Source organism: Fringilla coelebs (genome assembly GCF_963513975.1).
Source record: "Fringilla coelebs genome assembly, chromosome: 20".
Taxonomy (NCBI): Eukaryota; Metazoa; Chordata; class Aves; order Passeriformes; family Fringillidae; genus Fringilla; species Fringilla coelebs.
Genome location: NC_140046.1, coordinates 600,599 through 617,861, shown reverse-complemented (window position 1 = coordinate 617,861; position 17,263 = coordinate 600,599). Strand labels below are relative to the sequence as shown.

The following is a 17,263-nucleotide window of genomic DNA, read 5'->3' as shown; positions in this document are numbered from 1 at the left end:
CTGGAACTGTCCTTCTGTGCTAAGTGTTTTAGGATCTGGTTCTGAGGGGGAAAGAAGCATCTTCTGAAAGTAACTGACTCCGTTTGCCTTGATTTCTTTCATGCTCCAGCTTTCACTCTGGCTGGACCAGCATTTTAAGGCTGATTCCAGGAACTGCAAAATGAAATTCTGAGGCCTGAATTAAAGAGAATGTTGGGCTAGACTATCTCTTCTGGCCATAAATAACATTTCCAGAATATTACACAAGAACCAGTTTAGTTGTTATTGCAGCACCCTTTTCTCTATTCTCTTGAAACATGAACTGGGATGTGCATGGGCAAGAGAGGGGCAAATGGTGAAGGGGTTTGGCTTCCTGGGAAGGGACCTGCACAGCATGCTGCAGGTCCAGAGCAGTGATTCTGAGGATGCTGCTCTCCTGTTTCTGGAACCGAGGCTCAGAGCCTGTTGAAGTGAAGCACAAACCATCAGGATGCACAGAAGGAGGAGGGGGAGAGAATGGAAGAGGCTGATGTCCTTCTGTCTCGTTTGGTTTTTCCACAGACACCAGTGAGATGATAGAGATGCAAGGCTTTGGGGCAAACCTGCTGTCGTGGCAGCTGGAGCACTGCAGCCAGGGCTCCTCCTGTATCTCCTGTTCCATGGGCAGCTCTCCCTACGACATTCCCAGCTGCTGCACCTGCATCCACGACAGGTGAGCAGGCTGTGCAGAGAGCTTACCTGGGGACTGTGTGCATGCCACAGGTAAAAGTAGAAAGGTTTGAGTGGTTGCAGTAGTCAAGACAAGGGTACCAATTCTGAAGTAGTTTCTAATATGAAAAGATAAAGTTAGGCAGCAAGAAATTTAGTTTATTAGAACTAACCTATGAAACTGTGCTCAAGTCACATTTTATAGAAAAATTTCATTTAGTTCTTTTGTTTAGTGTAAAATACTTCAGCTCTGGGAATGTTATCTTTAGCAAGTCATTCACAACTGAATGAAGGGCAACAGTTTCATTTGACATAGACCTCTACTGTGTATCTGCAGCAATTGTGGCTGTGTGTGTCAGGGGAAAATCTGTCTGGGGCCAAAATATTGCGGGGGGGGGGAATGCTTTAATAAGTGGAGTTTGTTATTACTGTGTCCTTTAACTAAATAAATCTTGGTGCAGAGAAAAAATTGCTGTGTGTAGGACACAGGGATCAGCATGAAATTCTTGATGCTCTGTCTTTACCACCTGCTCTTATCCTGCTGGTGCCTCTCCACAGAACTCCCCTAAAGATGTTGTGTGAAAGCATGAAGAGGCAGATCATTTCCAGAGCCTTTTATGGATGTAAGTGAAGCTTCTTATATCTGGCCCATGTGGTATCCATATGTTTATCTAAACAACACGGGATGTTTGGCTTAGAAAGCAGTCTGACCCTAAATTCAGGGCAGTGGGGTGGACGTAGCTGCAGTGGCAGAGTGTCAGTATTTGTGGGTTTTCTGCTGGCAGTGGGAGGAGCGCTGCCCAGTGCAGACAGAATGCAGTTTTACACGGCAGAGTAACGCACGACGTGGATGTTGCTGGTCTGTGTCCCCTCTGGTCAACCTTTGAGCACTTGCAGCAGAGCCATTCTCACACGGAGCAGGCAGGGCGGTCCCTGGGGGCTCCCGGTGCCCCGTGGCTGAGCCGCCCCTCGGTGTCCCCGCAGGGCTGGCGCACTGCCGGCACCTGTCCACGGTGCGCACGCACCTCTCGGCGCTGGTCAACCACAGCATCGTGCCCCCCGACAGACCCGCCTGCGCCGCCGCCGGCCTCACCAAGGAGCTCTGGAGCAAGTACCAGAAGGACAGGAAGGTCAGTGACAGCCCCTCGACGTCTGTGCACGGGCTCCACACGCTGCTGTGCTGGGCAGGACATCGCCTGCAGTGGGCCCCACGAAATACTGAAGGTGTTTGACCACAGGGTCACTTCTCAATTCATGAGAGAGAGTCAGTTCTTACAGCCTCTTCTCTCCTTTGCTTCTCTGATGATGGCAAAGATATAAATTATTATCAAAGCAACTCATCTATTCAAATTTTGATTATGTTTATGGAAGGCATGACGCCTATATTAGGCTGGATTTCGGCTAAGGTCCTAAAGGCTTGAATCAAGCCACAGAATATATTTAGTGTCCTGCATGTATTTCACTGTCTCTCTACTCAGTGTGATGTATCTCTGAGTGTACCTGAGTTAAATATTGATGTATTGCCTTCAACACCTCTTTCTCCTGACCACTGTAGAACTACAAGGAACTGGAATTACTAAGAAGAGTCTACTATGGTGGGGTCCAGCATGAGATTCGGAAGGAAGTGTGGCCATTCTTGTTAGGTCACTACAAATTTGGCATGGCCAAGAAGGAGATGGACCAGGTAAGCCATAGCTTCCGTGGAACCTGAGTTACATTTGCAGAGTAGGTTTTGTTTTCTGAATAGCAACCGTTGGTCTTTATTACTGTGTGATATTCCCGAGGAAAAAACACTACTGACAATATTAGTAGCACATGCTAGCAGAGGGGTTTTGATACTATGTTTTAATGTCCGAATGTCACTAAATGAGAGTTCTCTCTTTCTTGAAGTCAGGGAACCTGCATTCAGCTCTGTCTGTGGCATGCTTCCTGTGTCCACAAATTTATCACTTATACAATGGAGAGACATTGACATTTGGATGGGAATTCTACTCATCCCTCTTTTATACGGTGTGTTAGCTGAATTATACTTCAGACCACTCCTTGAAATAACTACGTTTTCTCCATGGTGCTGCATCTGCATGCATGGACTTTTTCTGGAGCTGGGAACAGCCCAGATAGACCCTCTGGAGTTACTGTGTGGTGGTACAACATTGCTTTTCTGTGACATCACCCAAAGATTGGCTGAACTGGATGGAACAGTAATGAGGTTTGGCCTCATATAATTAACACATTAATCTGCTTTTCAGTTAGTGTTATTACCAGGGAGGTAGCACTCTTGCAGTAGCTGATTCTGTTCTGGATTAAATTGATAAGGAGTGGTTTATATATCAAAACATTTGGCATTTGCTAACTCCCAATTACCTTACATGCCAGGGGGTAATTTATATCCCTGTGAGCACCTGCAGAGCAGAAGGACAGCCTGACCTCGAGCCTTGCCATGGACAAATCAGTGTCTTGCAAATGGGGCACTAAACCAACATTACTGTGGCAATTTGAGTTGTTTTACTCACAATAATCTTTAAAGGCCAGCTCTGAACACAGATGGAGAAACAGAGCCCTTCACTGTTCAAACTGGGTCACAGTCTAGACTGTCCCCCCTGAATCCAGTCATCTTAGTAGAGGTTTATTATAGATTTTCTGGCTGTAATGTGTACATCAGGAATGTTCTACTGAGCACTGCTCCATTCTTTTTTTAAATCTCAGATTTTCAAGAAAGGCAAGGATATTGGAGGTTTCTTGCATAGACTGCATTTTGCTGTCTCTGATCTCCACAAGTATGTGAACTATCAGATTTATGATCCATGTGTAGAAATAAAAGGTACGTCTGGAAGTGAACAAAAGGACCCAGATGCTTAGTTTTGAGTGGGAGATGTGAAGCCATCTCTCGTGGATGCTAGCCCCATCTTCAAAGGGCACATGCATTTGTACAGCTAGAACATAGGAGATTTGGCAAGAAGAGATAAATACTAGAGTCTGTATGATAGGAATTACAGTAAATTCATACAGAGATGTTACAAGACAGAAAATATCTGATCTGCAGCACACAGGCTCCTACAGAAGATTTTTCTCCCTGAGTTTGTACCCTACTAACCCAGGGGTACTCCAAACTTACCCGGAATTGTAAGGAGCTACTCAACACCAGTAGTAAACACGAGTAATAGCTGACTCCTCAAAGGAATGGGTTGTTGGAGACCTAGTTTACACTGAGTGTAGGAGTCTGTTAAATGAGAGACATGAAAACAGTCATAACACCTGCATATACAGGAAACTCATTGTGTCCTTAACTGAAGTCATTGCAGGTGATTTATCATCTTTGTCTTCTGATGGTATTTTTGCACTCCAGATGTAGCTGTCCTCCAGCCCTCCACTAACTGTTGTATTTTATGATTTATGACTCGACAGCTACCTCAAGTGACAAACAGCCTGCAGCTCTTAGCAGGAACGCTCGGGTAGCAGCTCAGCCAGCCAAGTGCGGAGCCTGGAGCCAGCTCACAATTGTGCTTTCTCTTCAGCTCTTGACAAGTGACAGAGCAGTAAAATTGCTACATATCCCTTAATAGCTCAAGGGGGTTTCTGTGGCTGTCTTTCAAAAGAGAAAGCCAGCAGTGACAAAGTTCTGGTTTATTCCTGTGGTGCCCAGTGCAGATAGATTTGGCCAAGCACAGTGCAGCCACAGGACAGGCCTGTGGGAGCCGGGATCCCAGAGTTTCTCCTGGGATCTGACTCTGTACAGGCTGGTGTCTATGAACCTGTGACCTGGAATCCTTCACAAGGGCTACGTTAGAGGTGGACTAGAGGAGTTGGAAGGAGGTGTGATGGAATTAGGGATGATGCAGGTAGAGGCAGTGCTTTCTCCGTAGATTGCAACTGACTTCTGTGTGAGGTTTCACATGACATCTTTTGTTCTGTCCTGGGTCACTGTCACAGTGGCACAGTGCTGTTGGTAGTGTATACACCTGCTTATATAGATTATTTCCGGTGCCTACAGTGTTATTAATTTCCTGCATTTAATACCCAACACCTGACTTCTCCTCTCCAGCCACAGGGATGTGCTGCTGCAGCAAGAGGGCCTCGGCACCCTTTGGGCTTTCAGTCTGAGAACCTGCACCTGCCTTAGACCTCTCCCTCCTGTTTCCTCCCATGTCAGTGCCTTCTGGCAAGGAGGGCAGTGTCTCAGGACGTGTCTCTGTCTGCAGGTGGACGCAGACATTGCTCTGAGGTACCAGAAGGTGATGGCTGAGTGGAAGGCCTGTGAGGTCATTGTGAAGCAGCGAGAGAAGGAGTCGCACTCAGCCACGCTGGCCAAGTTTTCATCGGGCAGCAGCATTGACAGCCACGTCCAGCGGCTCATCCACAGGGACTCCACCATCAGCAATGATGTAGGTACTCCCTGCCCACTCGCCATCTGGGGTGGTCAGTGCTCAGCATTTGCAGAGGTGCAGCCCCAGGAGGCAGAGATGGAGGCTAGCATAGCTCCTGAATCCTGGGCAAGAGATTGGAGCTGGGGTGTCTCCATGTTAGAGTGAAGAGCAGGTCTGAATTTTGGATGGTCTGCAGCTGTTCTTAAGGACATGCCTGGGGGGCTCTAAGGTTCACCTACGAAGGCAGATCCCCTCTCAGCAGAGGAACAGCTCTCCAGCAATGGAGCACACGATCCCTGCTGTTGAAGTGTGTGTTTGGTTTTGCAGGTGTTTATATCCGTGGATGAAACGGACTCCGCGGAGCAGGACCCCAAGGGGCAGGAGGACCCCGCGCTGACGGCGCCGGCCCCCGCGGCCGCCGAGTTCGACTCGCCCGACTCGGGGCTGCCCTCCTCCAGGAACTACTCGGTGGCCTCGGGCATCCTGTCCAGCATTGAGGACGGGCAGAGCGGCTCCTTCGAGGACGGGGCCGAGGAGGAAGGCAGCGCTGAGGGGGGAAGGACCGGGCAGAGAGCCCTGCCGGGGCTGCTGCAGCCGCAGGACTCTGTCCCAGAGGAGCAGCTGGGCTCCCAGCCGGGCTCCCAGGATTATTTGGTGGATGTCGCCTCGGTCTGCGCTGCGTCCTACACAGTAGGTCACAACTGAAGCACCATCATCCCTCTGCACGGCACTGCTTTTTTAGCAAACATTGGTACTTTTTCAGATAGGGTTTAATGAGAGAGAGTCCCAAACTAGAACCGCAGCTGGTGGGATGATAACTGAGCATTTTTCCATCCAAATCTTTTCATCTGGATTTTTAGCGAGAGTAGAAATAAGGCTGCAAGAAAAATTTGGGTGTTTTTTTAAAGTAAGAGGGCAAGACAAATCAGTGTGGCACATTTCTAGCAGTTAGAACTTCCCAGTGCCTGGGGGTGTGGACAGTATACTGCTTGTAAAATTCTTATGTTATTTAAATCAAGCTAAAACCTCCATCTAGTCAAAGTGAATCACAACCTAAATCTAGATTCAAGATGCCACCACCTCTGTTACTCTTGCTGTCACCCAGCAGCATAGTTTTTGCTTCTCTCTGTTGAAGATATTTAGCTGGAAATAGCCATTTGGAAATAAGACAGGTTTGGCACATTTCCCAGTGAAAACAAATGTGTTTTACCTGGCATTTTTGACAGTAATTGAGTACTTCGATGCCCTCATCTCCTCAGAGTATAATTGTACTGTTTCTGGTTTGGTGATTCTCAGAGCAAATTTGCACAGAGTCCTGGGAATGCTGTAAATTTGGCAGATCTAACTAAAACTTCTCTGTTCTAGATAGAGTTATTGGACACTGTTGCCTTAAATTTGCACAGAATTGATAAAGATGTCCAGAGATGTGACCGGAATTACTGGTATTTTACTGCTGAGAACCTGGAGAAGCTCCGAAATGTCATGTGCAGGTAATGAGCTTGTAAACACAACTACTTTCACATTTCTGTCACAATCCATAAGCTAATCTATAAACTATAATAAAATGCAAATAACAGTCAATAAGAATTCTCACTAATGACTTTAAAACAACTTGCCAGAAGGAGGAACAGGCAGGATGGCAGGTTAGAGCATGGGTCCAAGTTTGGAATGCAGGTTTGAGAAGATTTCTCGAGTGACAGACCCTATTTTAGAGAACTGTTCTCTGAATGTACTCTGAGGTTTGGGTTTCTCCTGATCAGGATGATACTCCATGCTCAGAGGGCCCCTTTATCCAGGCAGCAAACAGTAAAGGGCTGTGAAATACTGTGGGAAGTGTCGGGAGGTTCTGAGACTCAGACCTTCAGCAGCTGCTTAGGATTTGATCTCACATATGGAATCAGCCTTCAATACAAGGATTTCTTCTTTCCACAGCTATGTCTGGGAGCACCTAGAAGTTGGTTATGTCCAAGGCATGTGTGACCTCCTGGCTCCTTTGATGGTTATTCTTGACAATGGTAGGAAGGGTTTTCCTTTGGGACATGCTCGTATCCTTAGTGAGGTCTTTCCTTAAGAAACACTGTTTCAGAAGGAGTTGTCTGCATTAACCAGGGCTGGGTCACCAGCAAAATCAAACCTACAGCTCCTGATTTGTGTTTTCTCCACTTGTGGCTGTTGAAATGGCTAGCATTAGTGTCTCGGCACTCACTGACTTCCAGATTAAATTTTACCAAAGTTAGTAAAATTACTGTGTTCTGGGTGTTGCTGATGCTGAAAAGTCAACTGCAGGTTGGATTCTAAAACATAACTAGTAAAAATGGTCCAAAGTCAGGAACCAACCTCTCTTTCATCTGAATCCTGAGATTCAGAGAACAGCAAAGGGGAAGACCCAGGTTTTCCCAAGCCTTGCAGTGCTATTATTTTGGTTCAAGAAGTCCCAGAATTACCAGCACTGAGCGTCTGCCTTGTCCCTGCAGATCAGCTGGCCTACAGCTGCTTCAGTCACTTGATGAAGAGGATGAGCCAGAACTTCCCCAATGGAGGTGCTATGGACACACACTTTGCCAACATGCGGTCCCTCATCCAGGTGAGTCTGCTCCAAGGGGATCTGAAGGAAGAAAGGCTGTGCCAGAGGCTCAGCACTCACCTCATGCCACAGTGAAGGGTAAGAGCTCCAAGGAGTGGGGCTCAGGCGTGACTTCAGAGCTGGGGAGGAGGAGTTGTGAGTGGATTTGTAGAATCACAGCCTGAGAGCAGGGGTGGAGATGGAGATAGACATTCGCCACTTGTTGGAAATCAGTAGGATCTTCACCTTGTTCCTTGGCCCTTTAAAGTCATGGTGAAGATCAACTGTGACTCCTCAGCTCAGCACTGAGGGCACCCAGGTCACAGCACTGGCACACACAGCAAAGGGCTGTTTCTGTGCTGAGCAGCTGCTCTGGCTAGGGATGAGGAGCAGGGAGGGAGTCCAGCACCTCTGACCTTGGCTGCTTTCAGACCACATCCTGACAGCTGATGTTTTCCATTCTAGATTCTGGACTCAGAACTTTTTGAATTGATGCACCAGAATGGAGATTACACTCATTTTTACTTCTGCTATCGCTGGTTCCTGCTTGACTTTAAAAGAGGTAATAATGTTCTGTGCCTGTAGTTTAGGGTTGTGTAGAACTGTCACAGCTCTGTGTTTTGGTATGAGTGTCTGTCAGGATGGTGAGTGGCAGCTTAGATCACTGCAGAGTTTGTAGCCAGGAAAGGTAACACAGCTCTGAGATGAAACAGCACTGGAACAAGTCCAGGCTTAGAAAGGGGAGTTGCAAATTCCTGATGATGTGATTGAAGCCAAGTTCCTGCCCAGTGCAAATGCCTGTTTGCTCAAGAAGGTGATCCCACTTGTCTGTGAGCTTTGATACCTCCTGTCTCATCCTTGTGGTAACAAGGAGCAGCTCAGCAATCGCTCAGGAGCTGCTGTACTTGGAGTGAGGGGCTTTGTATGGTGTGGGAGCAGCCCTGACCCCAGGGTCCTTGCACAAACACACTCCACAGAGCGTGGACAGGCCCACTGCAAAGCCAGGATACACCTGGACACAGGTTCAGACCCGCAGCCTGTCACAGAGACCTGCAGAACACCCGGGCCTCCTGTGCTGCTCTCACAAGGTCCCCGTGGTTCAGGTTCCTTCCTGGGCTTGGCTCTGCACACCCCCCTCCAGGCTGTGGTAACTGTTCTTTAAGCCAGTTCTGTGCCTTAGGTGCACAAGTGACAGGAGTTGGCTGAAGGTGAGGGGGAGAGGAAAAGGAGGAGGCTCCAGGGTCTGTTCATGTCTGAGTAAGGCTTGTAGACATTGGTGAGAGAGGAGGGACATGGTCAGTTGAATAATCAGATGCTCTTGTAATGTTTATTCCCATTCAGAATTGTTGTACGAGGATGTATTTACAGTGTGGGAAGTTATTTGGGCAGCAAAGCACATCTCTTCAGAGCATTTTGTCCTTTTCATTGCCTTAGCACTTGTGGAAGTTTATCGAGAGATTATCCGTGATAACAACATGGACTTCACTGATATCATCAAGTTTTTTAATGGTAAGAGCCATTTTGATAAAAAGTAATGAGACTTTGCCCCTTCTCCCTTCCTGAAACTGTCTGGTGCAGTTCTTGTTGTGACAAACCAATGATCATTTTAAGCTCTGAGTCTCAATGCCAGGTCCTGCAGCACAAGGGATTCATCCACTTCTTTTGTCTTTAATTCTCTAAAACCAACCCCCTGAAATGTTCTGGGATTGCTACTTGTTACAGTAATTAATTATTGCTAATGCTACATGAGTATCAGTGCCAGGGCAGGAAGGTGGTGCTGAGAGTTAAGATGCTTGTCTGTGTCTCTTAGAAATGGCTGAGCACCACGATGCTGCAGAGATTCTGAGGATAGCCAGAGACCTTGTCTACAAAGTGCAGACACTGATTGAGAACAAGTGACCATGGACAGGCTGTGCCTGGGGCCTCGCTGTGAGCCACTGGACGGAGCATTCCTTGCACTGGAATTCCAAATGGTGTTTTAATTGCATCTTCCATGTAATGTAATAAATAGTGAGGAGATAGTAACAGACTTTTAAAACCCGAACTTTCCCTTCACCAGATGAGGTTGGTGTTTGATAGTCCTTGTTACACTGACTTTGTATTTCTAGACAAAATCTTTTTGCATTCTCTATTTCCCTCTCTAGAAGACATCTGCCTACATCTTTGTGATGTTGAAAGGGGGAATTTGACAAACTGCAACATTTCTATTTTGACTTACTGCACCTGTAAAGCCTGGATGTACCTTGTTTGTGTGCTCTGCCAGAAGCTGCCGTGGAGGCAAGGCTGGGCCCACTGTTGCAAGCACTGGATTGGGTCCCTGGAGGAGCACGGTCCTGGCCTCACTGTCTTTGCCTTGAACATGGAAGAGAATGTGTCTGAGCTCATGTTGCTAAAACATTCGGGTTTGTATTTAGCAGTGATTAAAGCTGATAAGGTTTCTGGCTGGGAGAATGGCCTTAACCTAAATGCCACAGTTCATGGGAGCAGTGATGAGCTCATGAGCTAAAACACCAGTTTGGCCTTGGCTGACTGGCTCTCACTGCTCAGTCTTCATGGCCCACACAGACCTGCCTTTGTTTTCCTTTGCAAACTGACCTTGTGGCCACTCCCAGCTGCCAGGCCTGCCCTGTGCTGCTCAGGTGAGCAGGTTCAGCCCACAGACAGGACCCTGCTCCTCACGCTGGCAGCTCCTGCTCCCTGGGCTGTGCAGGGCCGTGGATTCCCATCCCATGGAGAGCAGATGGCAGTGCCCAGCCTCCCCCAGGGCACACTCCTCCTCCTCCTCCCTGCCCTGCAGAGCTGTCAGGGGTCCCGCAGACGCACACCAGGCTCTGGTCTCGCCAGGTGAAGGAGCTGGAATTCCTGGGGGGCTCTGAGTTGCTGCTGCAGCCCCTGCCTAGCTGTGGAGCCCTCTGTGTGCCCCAGGACAGTCTCTGCCCCAGCGCCCCTGCCCAGCCCTGTGTGTCTGTCTGTTCACTTGAAAACTGGAAAAGCATTTTTTAAAAGAATGAGGGGAGTGAGAAAAACCTCCAACTCCCAGAGCCCAGGGAGTGATGGATGTACAGATAATACTGCACTATTTTCCTTTGGTATGTTGGGAATGTTCTGTACAGCTGTTTCACACAAACCCAATCTGTGAACTTTGCTGTATTTGTTAGAACATTCTGTCTGATTGGATTTTATCAATGTTGTGTATTATTTATTTTTGTTGAGAGCAGACTATTCTCTTTATTGCTCAATTATTTATGTTTAAATGTAACTTATGAATAAATACTTATCATCAAGGCATCCCATGGAGCTCTTTGGGAGCGATTTCTCTCCCCCCAAGGTGATTCCAGCCACAGAACAGGGATGAGGCTGTCTGGGAGGACAGGGCGAGATGTAATTAATGTTTCTCTGATGAGCTGCATGGGCTGTAGCGCTAAAGGCAATAAATAGGTCACCATTAAGTAGACTCCCAAGGTCCCTTAAATTACTTTAAGGGCAGTTTTCATGTACCCACTGGCTGAGCCTGAGCCAGCTCAGCCCAGGAACAGAAATAGGCTTATCACAAGTGTTAAAAAGTAAGAGTTTCACCCTGAAATTTTAGGCCTGATTGTGCTGCAGCTGCACTGAATCTAGCTGAGCTGCTGGACTTCTCCATCACTCCCAGTCTTTGTTCAAACCCTTTAAACTCCTCTGGCTATGTCTCCTCTGCAGCAGGGATGGTCCCTCCTCAGTCTCACCTGGCTGCTTGGCTGCTACCAGCAGTTTTTGCAGCAGTGTTCCAAGTTTTTAGGCTAAATAGGTCTGCCTGGAGATGAGTCCCTGTGAAGTTACAGAACATTTCCCCATTCCACCATAAAAAGGTGGAAAAGGCCTATGTGTGCTGGGTGGGTGCAGCTATCCCTCAGACACTGCTTTTCCAGCTGCTAATCAGGTATTTATCCCTATCAACAAGGATCAGCCCTTTATGAAGTGCATCCAAGGACATGTTGGCCTAAATAAACTTGCAGTGTCCTTGTGTCCTCTGCGTTCACCTGTCTACATGGTGGCACTCGGGGTGGGCAGGGCACCTGAGCACCACAACTGGGGTTACAGCTGGCTCTTGTCCCTCTGTCCCTCCCACACGTCTCTACCATTTCCTTTGCACAGTCTCAGTAATTTTTAATGCAGTTATTTAGACCCGTGGTGCTCCCCCCAGCCCCTCTGCCTGAGCCCACCCGGGGGTCCAGCCCCACCCCCTGTGCTGCTGCCCCAACACCACCCTGGGGTTTGACTTGCCCGGTGCTGGATGACCGTCCACATCTGTCACATCCACTGCTGGGGACAAGGGAGCGGGAGAACCTGGGACTCCACCTTCAGCACCTGCAGGACAGAGAGAGTTCCAGGTGAGGCAGGTCTGGCCAGGCTGCTCAGCCCATCCCTGCTGGCCCTGTGCAGCCCCAGCCCACGGCACAGGAAGGACACCCCTGGGCACGAGGCTGCTCTGCTGGGCCTCGATGGGGCTGTGGGACCCCTCTGCCCTGCAGCAGGGCCGGGATGGGCTCCTCAGCAGAGAAGGGCACAGGACAGGGCACAGGACAGGGCACAGGACAGGGCACCGCTGCCCGAGTTCTCACAGATTGCTGAAGCTGCAAAGGCTTTGCTTTCCCCTGCAGAGCACTGCTGGATCCAGACACACACGCGGCCCACGGGAGGCTCTGCCTGGTCTGGGTGAGCTCCAGCCCCGTGGATCTGGAGGGAGGGAAGGCATTGCTCTTGAACTGGGAAATCACAAACAAAGTGAGGGATCTGCATGCAAAGCATAGGGAAGCAAATGCAGAAACCTGTTTCCGATTTCAGTGCATGTTTATTTCAGTTTTATATTTATTTCAGGCAAGTGCTTATTACATGGATATCATTCATGTTGGATACCTAAATTCTGGAGCATGAAGAGCCAGTATTGTACAGCTGAATAGTAAAAATACAATATGTACAAAATTAGTTGCTTTTTCACATAGCAGATGTATCCAAACACATAAAAATCTTTAAAGTCTAGTTTGTCAATATTCAGTATTTCAGTAAATTGGTAACACAGTGACACGTCCTCACTGTAAACACAGACTGCACCTGCCCAGGTGAGCGCGACATGGGGGCTCCTGTGAGGTGCAGGGGAGGGACAGGGGCTCCGGGCCAGCGATAGCAGCGACTGGGCTCACAGTCAGCAGCTCCAGTGACACATTCCAACGCGGGGAGCACGGCGAGATAAAATAAATAAATAAATGCTTCAGGCAGGAGGGGCGGAGGTCACACGCAGTGACAGAGCAGGGGGTCCCCACTCCCACCACAGCTCCTCACCCAGTGATGCCCAGGCTGGGGCCTGACCAGAAGCCAATGAATCGCTGGGTGGTCGCAGTCAGTCCCTGCCCTCTCGCTCTGCCAAGCCCCACCACCCTGCTGGCTCAGGTTGTTAAGGCGTATCCGTAAGGCATTCGCACGGGGCTCTGGCACGGGCAGCTCCGCAGCCAGCGCGGGGCTGTGCCTGCCACAGCAGCACAACCTGGGGAGGACCTGCCTGCCTGCCTGCCTGCCAGGGAAAGCCTCAGAACAGAGACGGGCTGGCAGTTTGGGACATTTCCCTGGTGGTGACTCCTGCACCGGCGCTCCCTCACACTCAAATTCCTATTCACAGCACAAGGAACGGGTGAACCAATGGGCCTCATCCAGAGCCAGAGCAGAACCAGCCATGCCGTCCTGATGAGCACCATGACATCCCACGGCCCATTCCCACCAAATCCCAGCAGAGAACAGCCCTGTCCCGCCCTGAGAGTGCAGGGACAGAGGCAAGTGGGGCCTTCCTTCACTGATCAGCAGCCTCAGGCAAGGAGTGAGCCAGGCTGGGAAGAGCCAAACACAACCTCTGCCAAGCTTGCACTATCCAGTGCTGGGCTTGGGCTGGTATTTTAATAGTTCAAGTTTGGATTATCAAGTTCTGTATAACAGGGACAAAAAGAAGCCATGACTGATTCTACCCACAGCCTATTTTCCTTAACACTAAACATCTGCTTCTAACAACTGATGTTTTACTCAGGGAGGAAATAACCTAAAGACAGTGTTATAATCCATTTTAATCTGTCCCAAATGATAACAAGGGATGGAAAACAGGTCATAAGTATGAGGGTTTTCCTCTCCTCACCCCCACAGCTTTTAGACTAAAAATAAGACTGGAATGAACTACCGTTCAGAAAAAAACATGCCAAGTCTCAGAGGAGCCTCACCTGTGAGTGCTCAGAGCTGCTCCCCTCCACACCAGGTCCAGGAGCCCTCTGCAGCAGCCACGTATCTAACTAAGCTAATTAAGTGCCTGAGCACTGAGACAGGCTGAGCCAAAGTCCTGCTCAAAGTAAGCAGAGGTCACCTGGTTCATCTGGCCAAGGCTGTTCACCCCACAGACACAGTGGGGACACTGGATACCCATCACAGAAAGCAAAGGGGCCAAACAAGCACTGACCACATCGTCACATGGGGCAGAAGACACCTTCCCCCTGACCCCTAGCACACGGGAGGTCCCCAGAGCCCCTTGTACCCACCCAACCTGCAACAGTTCTCACTTTTTTTTCTTTAAATGCAAAAAACGCCCTCAGGATGCAAACCAGTCCAAAGAGACACAGGCTACATACAAAAACCAGACACGATAAGCCTTGCATTGCATGTCTACAGGAATCTACCAGGCGTGCGCACGGACAACCACACCGACACCGACACAGCAGCGACACCTCACCTCCACCTAAACCACCCAAAGGCATTTTTTTTTTGTTTCTTTTGTTACAGAAGGCCACTTTGAAATAAAACAAGAAAAAAAGACAAGGAGCCCAACAGCAGTGACAGCAGCCGGCTCAGTGGGATGATGAACGCTCCGGACACACCGTGGGCACCTCGAGAGCAGAGGCCTCTGCTAAGGGCCATCCCCTCTGTCCAGCTCTGCTCAAGAAACCAAAACCCGGCTGTGCCAGTGGCCAGGGGCCCAGTGGTGACACTGGAGCCCTTCTGGCTTTCGACACCCAACAGTCAGCCCCAGCACAGACAGACAAATGGACATACACACACACATATGCAGAAAAACCCTGATGGCAGCAGTTTGGCTCCAGCCCTTATTTCCCCATGTGAAATATGGGTCACCAGCATGCCCCCAGCGTGCCCCAGGGACACACAACCCGCTGCCTCTCGGATCCCACGCAAGCAACTGCAGAGAACACGGGAAATCAGATCACTTCCCTTCCAAAGATAAACTACACAGATCTGGCAAATTTTTACTGGTGAGGTCAGGAATACATTCCTGTATCTAAAGTGTCAGCGTTAAGAGCTCTTTTCAGGATCATTTTAAAGTAGCAGTTTGGGTTCTTTGCCCTCCGCCTGCCCCTCCCTGGCGGGTGAGCTGGCAGCGGCTTCGGCAGGTGCGGGGCTGCCGCGGGCAGGCACAGCCCAGCACGAGGCTCCCCGAGGCCATCCCGGGGTTCTGTGCCCACACATCTGCCCAGCTGCCAACACCCCCGGCCGTGCTGCCTGAGTTCGAGCACGGGTCCAGCTCCTGAGCACCATTTGGCTGTTGGCAGCAGGACATGGAGCGTGTGGGCTGCAAGGGCACCCGCCCTCAGCAGAACCATCCCCACTGACCAACAGGCTCTGAGCCACATGTGACAGGACACAAAACCCTCTCAAACTACTGTGCAGAAACCCCATTTTCTATTGTTTCTGTGGCATGGTTACCAATAACTAATATTACTCAACAACAGAAGAGATTTCTTGTAAACTTCATATATTTATTGGTTTTTTGGGGGACAAATTAGATCTTATGAATCCCCGAGTGTACATATATATTTATATATAGCTTTCTCCATAGGGAAAACATATATCAAAGGAGGAGAGACATTCCTAAAGTGCCCCTTGTCATACAGTACTGAATGGGATTTCTAAGAGCATCAGTGTAAATCCAAAGTTTCTGAGCAGGAATAACAGAGGTGGAAAAGGAAGGGCTGTGGCCACTCTTCTTCCCACAGAATAGAGAGAAGTTTGTTGACTTTAAAAAACAAAAAGAAAAATCCTAAAGAATGTTTCTGGTAGCCCTGAAAATGGCAGATGGGAACAGCGGTACACACGAAATCTGGAGCAGCTCCCGGGCGGGCCAAGGGGGATGTTCCTAAGGGGGAGGCCAACACCCATGAAGGGGATCAGACAGACTGAATGCATGGCACAATTCCAAGGGGAAAGAAAAACTGTCCAAGATAAGGACTGGGCAAGGCAGGGCCACTCTTTGCTCTAAACCATAAGGGAGTAGAGGATGAGGTCAGCAGCAGCCCTGTCCATACAGCACAGGCCATTCAGTAACCCAGCAGCAAGCTCATCTCCCTGGGGCTTGGCCAACACTCCTGCACTGAGCACATTCTCAACCTGGCTCCTTCTCCTTCAATGAGGAGAATTTGTTATTTTGTGAGTTGGAGCAGTAACAAAAGGCAGAAGCACACGTCCTCTCCCTCCTGACACTGCCGCAGAGGGCAAAGCCCCACTCCCTCCTGAGAAGGGAGCGACCCTGTTGCACATATTCAGCAGTGAGGAGTTTCTGATGAGGAGAAACTGAGCCATACCCAACCCTATCTCTCAAAGACTGGCACACAATGGCCTCCTTGGGAAAGCACCTGCAGGGACAGAGGACAACAAAGTCCTGGCAACTCTGGGAATCCCCCAATGTTAATGATGCACTGGAATGAGAACAAATGAACTGCTTAAGTGGGGTTCTATGAAAAGAAATCCTTTGAGGTTTGTCCATTCTGCAGGAGCTACGCTGGCAAGCACAGCCAAGACCTTCCTGAACTCAAGAATGCATGAAAGAAAAACAAAAGTGATAACTGGGGCTTTATGAACAGACTTCACAGAATTCCCAGTGACACCTACTCAGAAGGCACAATCACCCCTGACCTCTGCAGTCATTCTCCTACCTCCAGACCAGTTTTATCTGGGGACAGTATGGAACAGGCAGATGCTCTCAATTACATCCCTGACACTGCTCACACCAGTCCTCAACAGGCTGAAGTCCAACAGGTCTTTTGGGCAGAGTATGGATGCTGTTTTCCTGCAGGAGACCTCAGCCCCACATGGGACACAGCACCATGAGGTGCTCAGCCACCCCCTCCTCCTCCTCTCCCAAAGCTCCTGGGCAGATGTGGGACCATCCTCCCATCCTGCCCTAGGAGAATGGCTGCTGGCTACAGCAGCATTTCGCCTGCAGTAAGGACTGTGGAATACTTGTTTCAAAAAGAGAGGAAGACAGAATGGAGATCATTCACAGCAGTAGCTACACACACTGTGCAGGGACCAGAACATCCAGCGAGCAGCGCAACACGTCCTTAGCAGCCTCCCGGGCAGGCTGGCAGCTACCAGCAGAGCCAAACAGCATTCCTCCTCTCCTGGCTCTCTGAGATTTGCCATTGACCTCAGACTGGTCTGCCCCAACCACTGGGAAGGGGGAATGGGAGGGTCCTGAGGGATGAGGGTTCTTTGGTGCACGTCTCACGGTCAGACACGAGCTCTCACACTGATCTCCTGCAGCAAACCCTTATCCTGCATAAGGAGAGATTGCTTCCCTGTCAAAGGGAACGAAGCAGTTTGAACTGCCTGCGCCCTGGAAGGGAAC

General features: G+C 49.4%; 1 protein-coding gene across 8 annotated transcripts in view; it reads left to right on the top strand.

Annotated features, from left to right (window-relative positions):
- SGSM2 (small G protein signaling modulator 2) overlaps window positions 1-17,183 on the top strand; it is a 43,180-nt gene extending 25,997 nt beyond the window's left edge. For 6 of the 8 annotated variants that reach the window (XM_084218926.1, XM_084218921.1, XM_084218925.1 and 3 more), the window contains 12 exons: window positions 541-691; window positions 1,246-1,310; window positions 1,672-1,817; window positions 2,243-2,371; window positions 4,887-5,069; window positions 5,379-5,741; window positions 6,417-6,541; window positions 6,984-7,066; window positions 7,526-7,635; window positions 8,080-8,176; window positions 8,956-9,123; window positions 9,425-10,902. In XM_084218926.1, the coding sequence (XP_084075052.1) occupies window positions 541-691; window positions 1,246-1,310; window positions 1,672-1,817; window positions 2,243-2,371; window positions 4,887-5,069; window positions 5,379-5,741; window positions 6,417-6,541; window positions 6,984-7,066; window positions 7,526-7,635; window positions 8,080-8,176; window positions 8,956-9,123; window positions 9,425-9,513 (1,709 nt within the window). In that variant the 3' untranslated portion in view covers window positions 9,514-10,902. Of the gene's footprint in view, window positions 1-540; window positions 692-1,245; window positions 1,311-1,671; window positions 1,818-2,242; window positions 2,372-4,886; window positions 5,070-5,378; window positions 5,742-6,416; window positions 6,542-6,983; window positions 7,067-7,525; window positions 7,636-8,079; window positions 8,177-8,955; window positions 9,124-9,424; window positions 10,903-14,406 lie in introns of those variants that run through there. The other 2 variants (XM_084218922.1, XM_084218924.1) reach the window with 2 other exon arrangements.
- The last annotated feature ends 80 nt before the right edge of the window (window positions 17,184-17,263 follow it).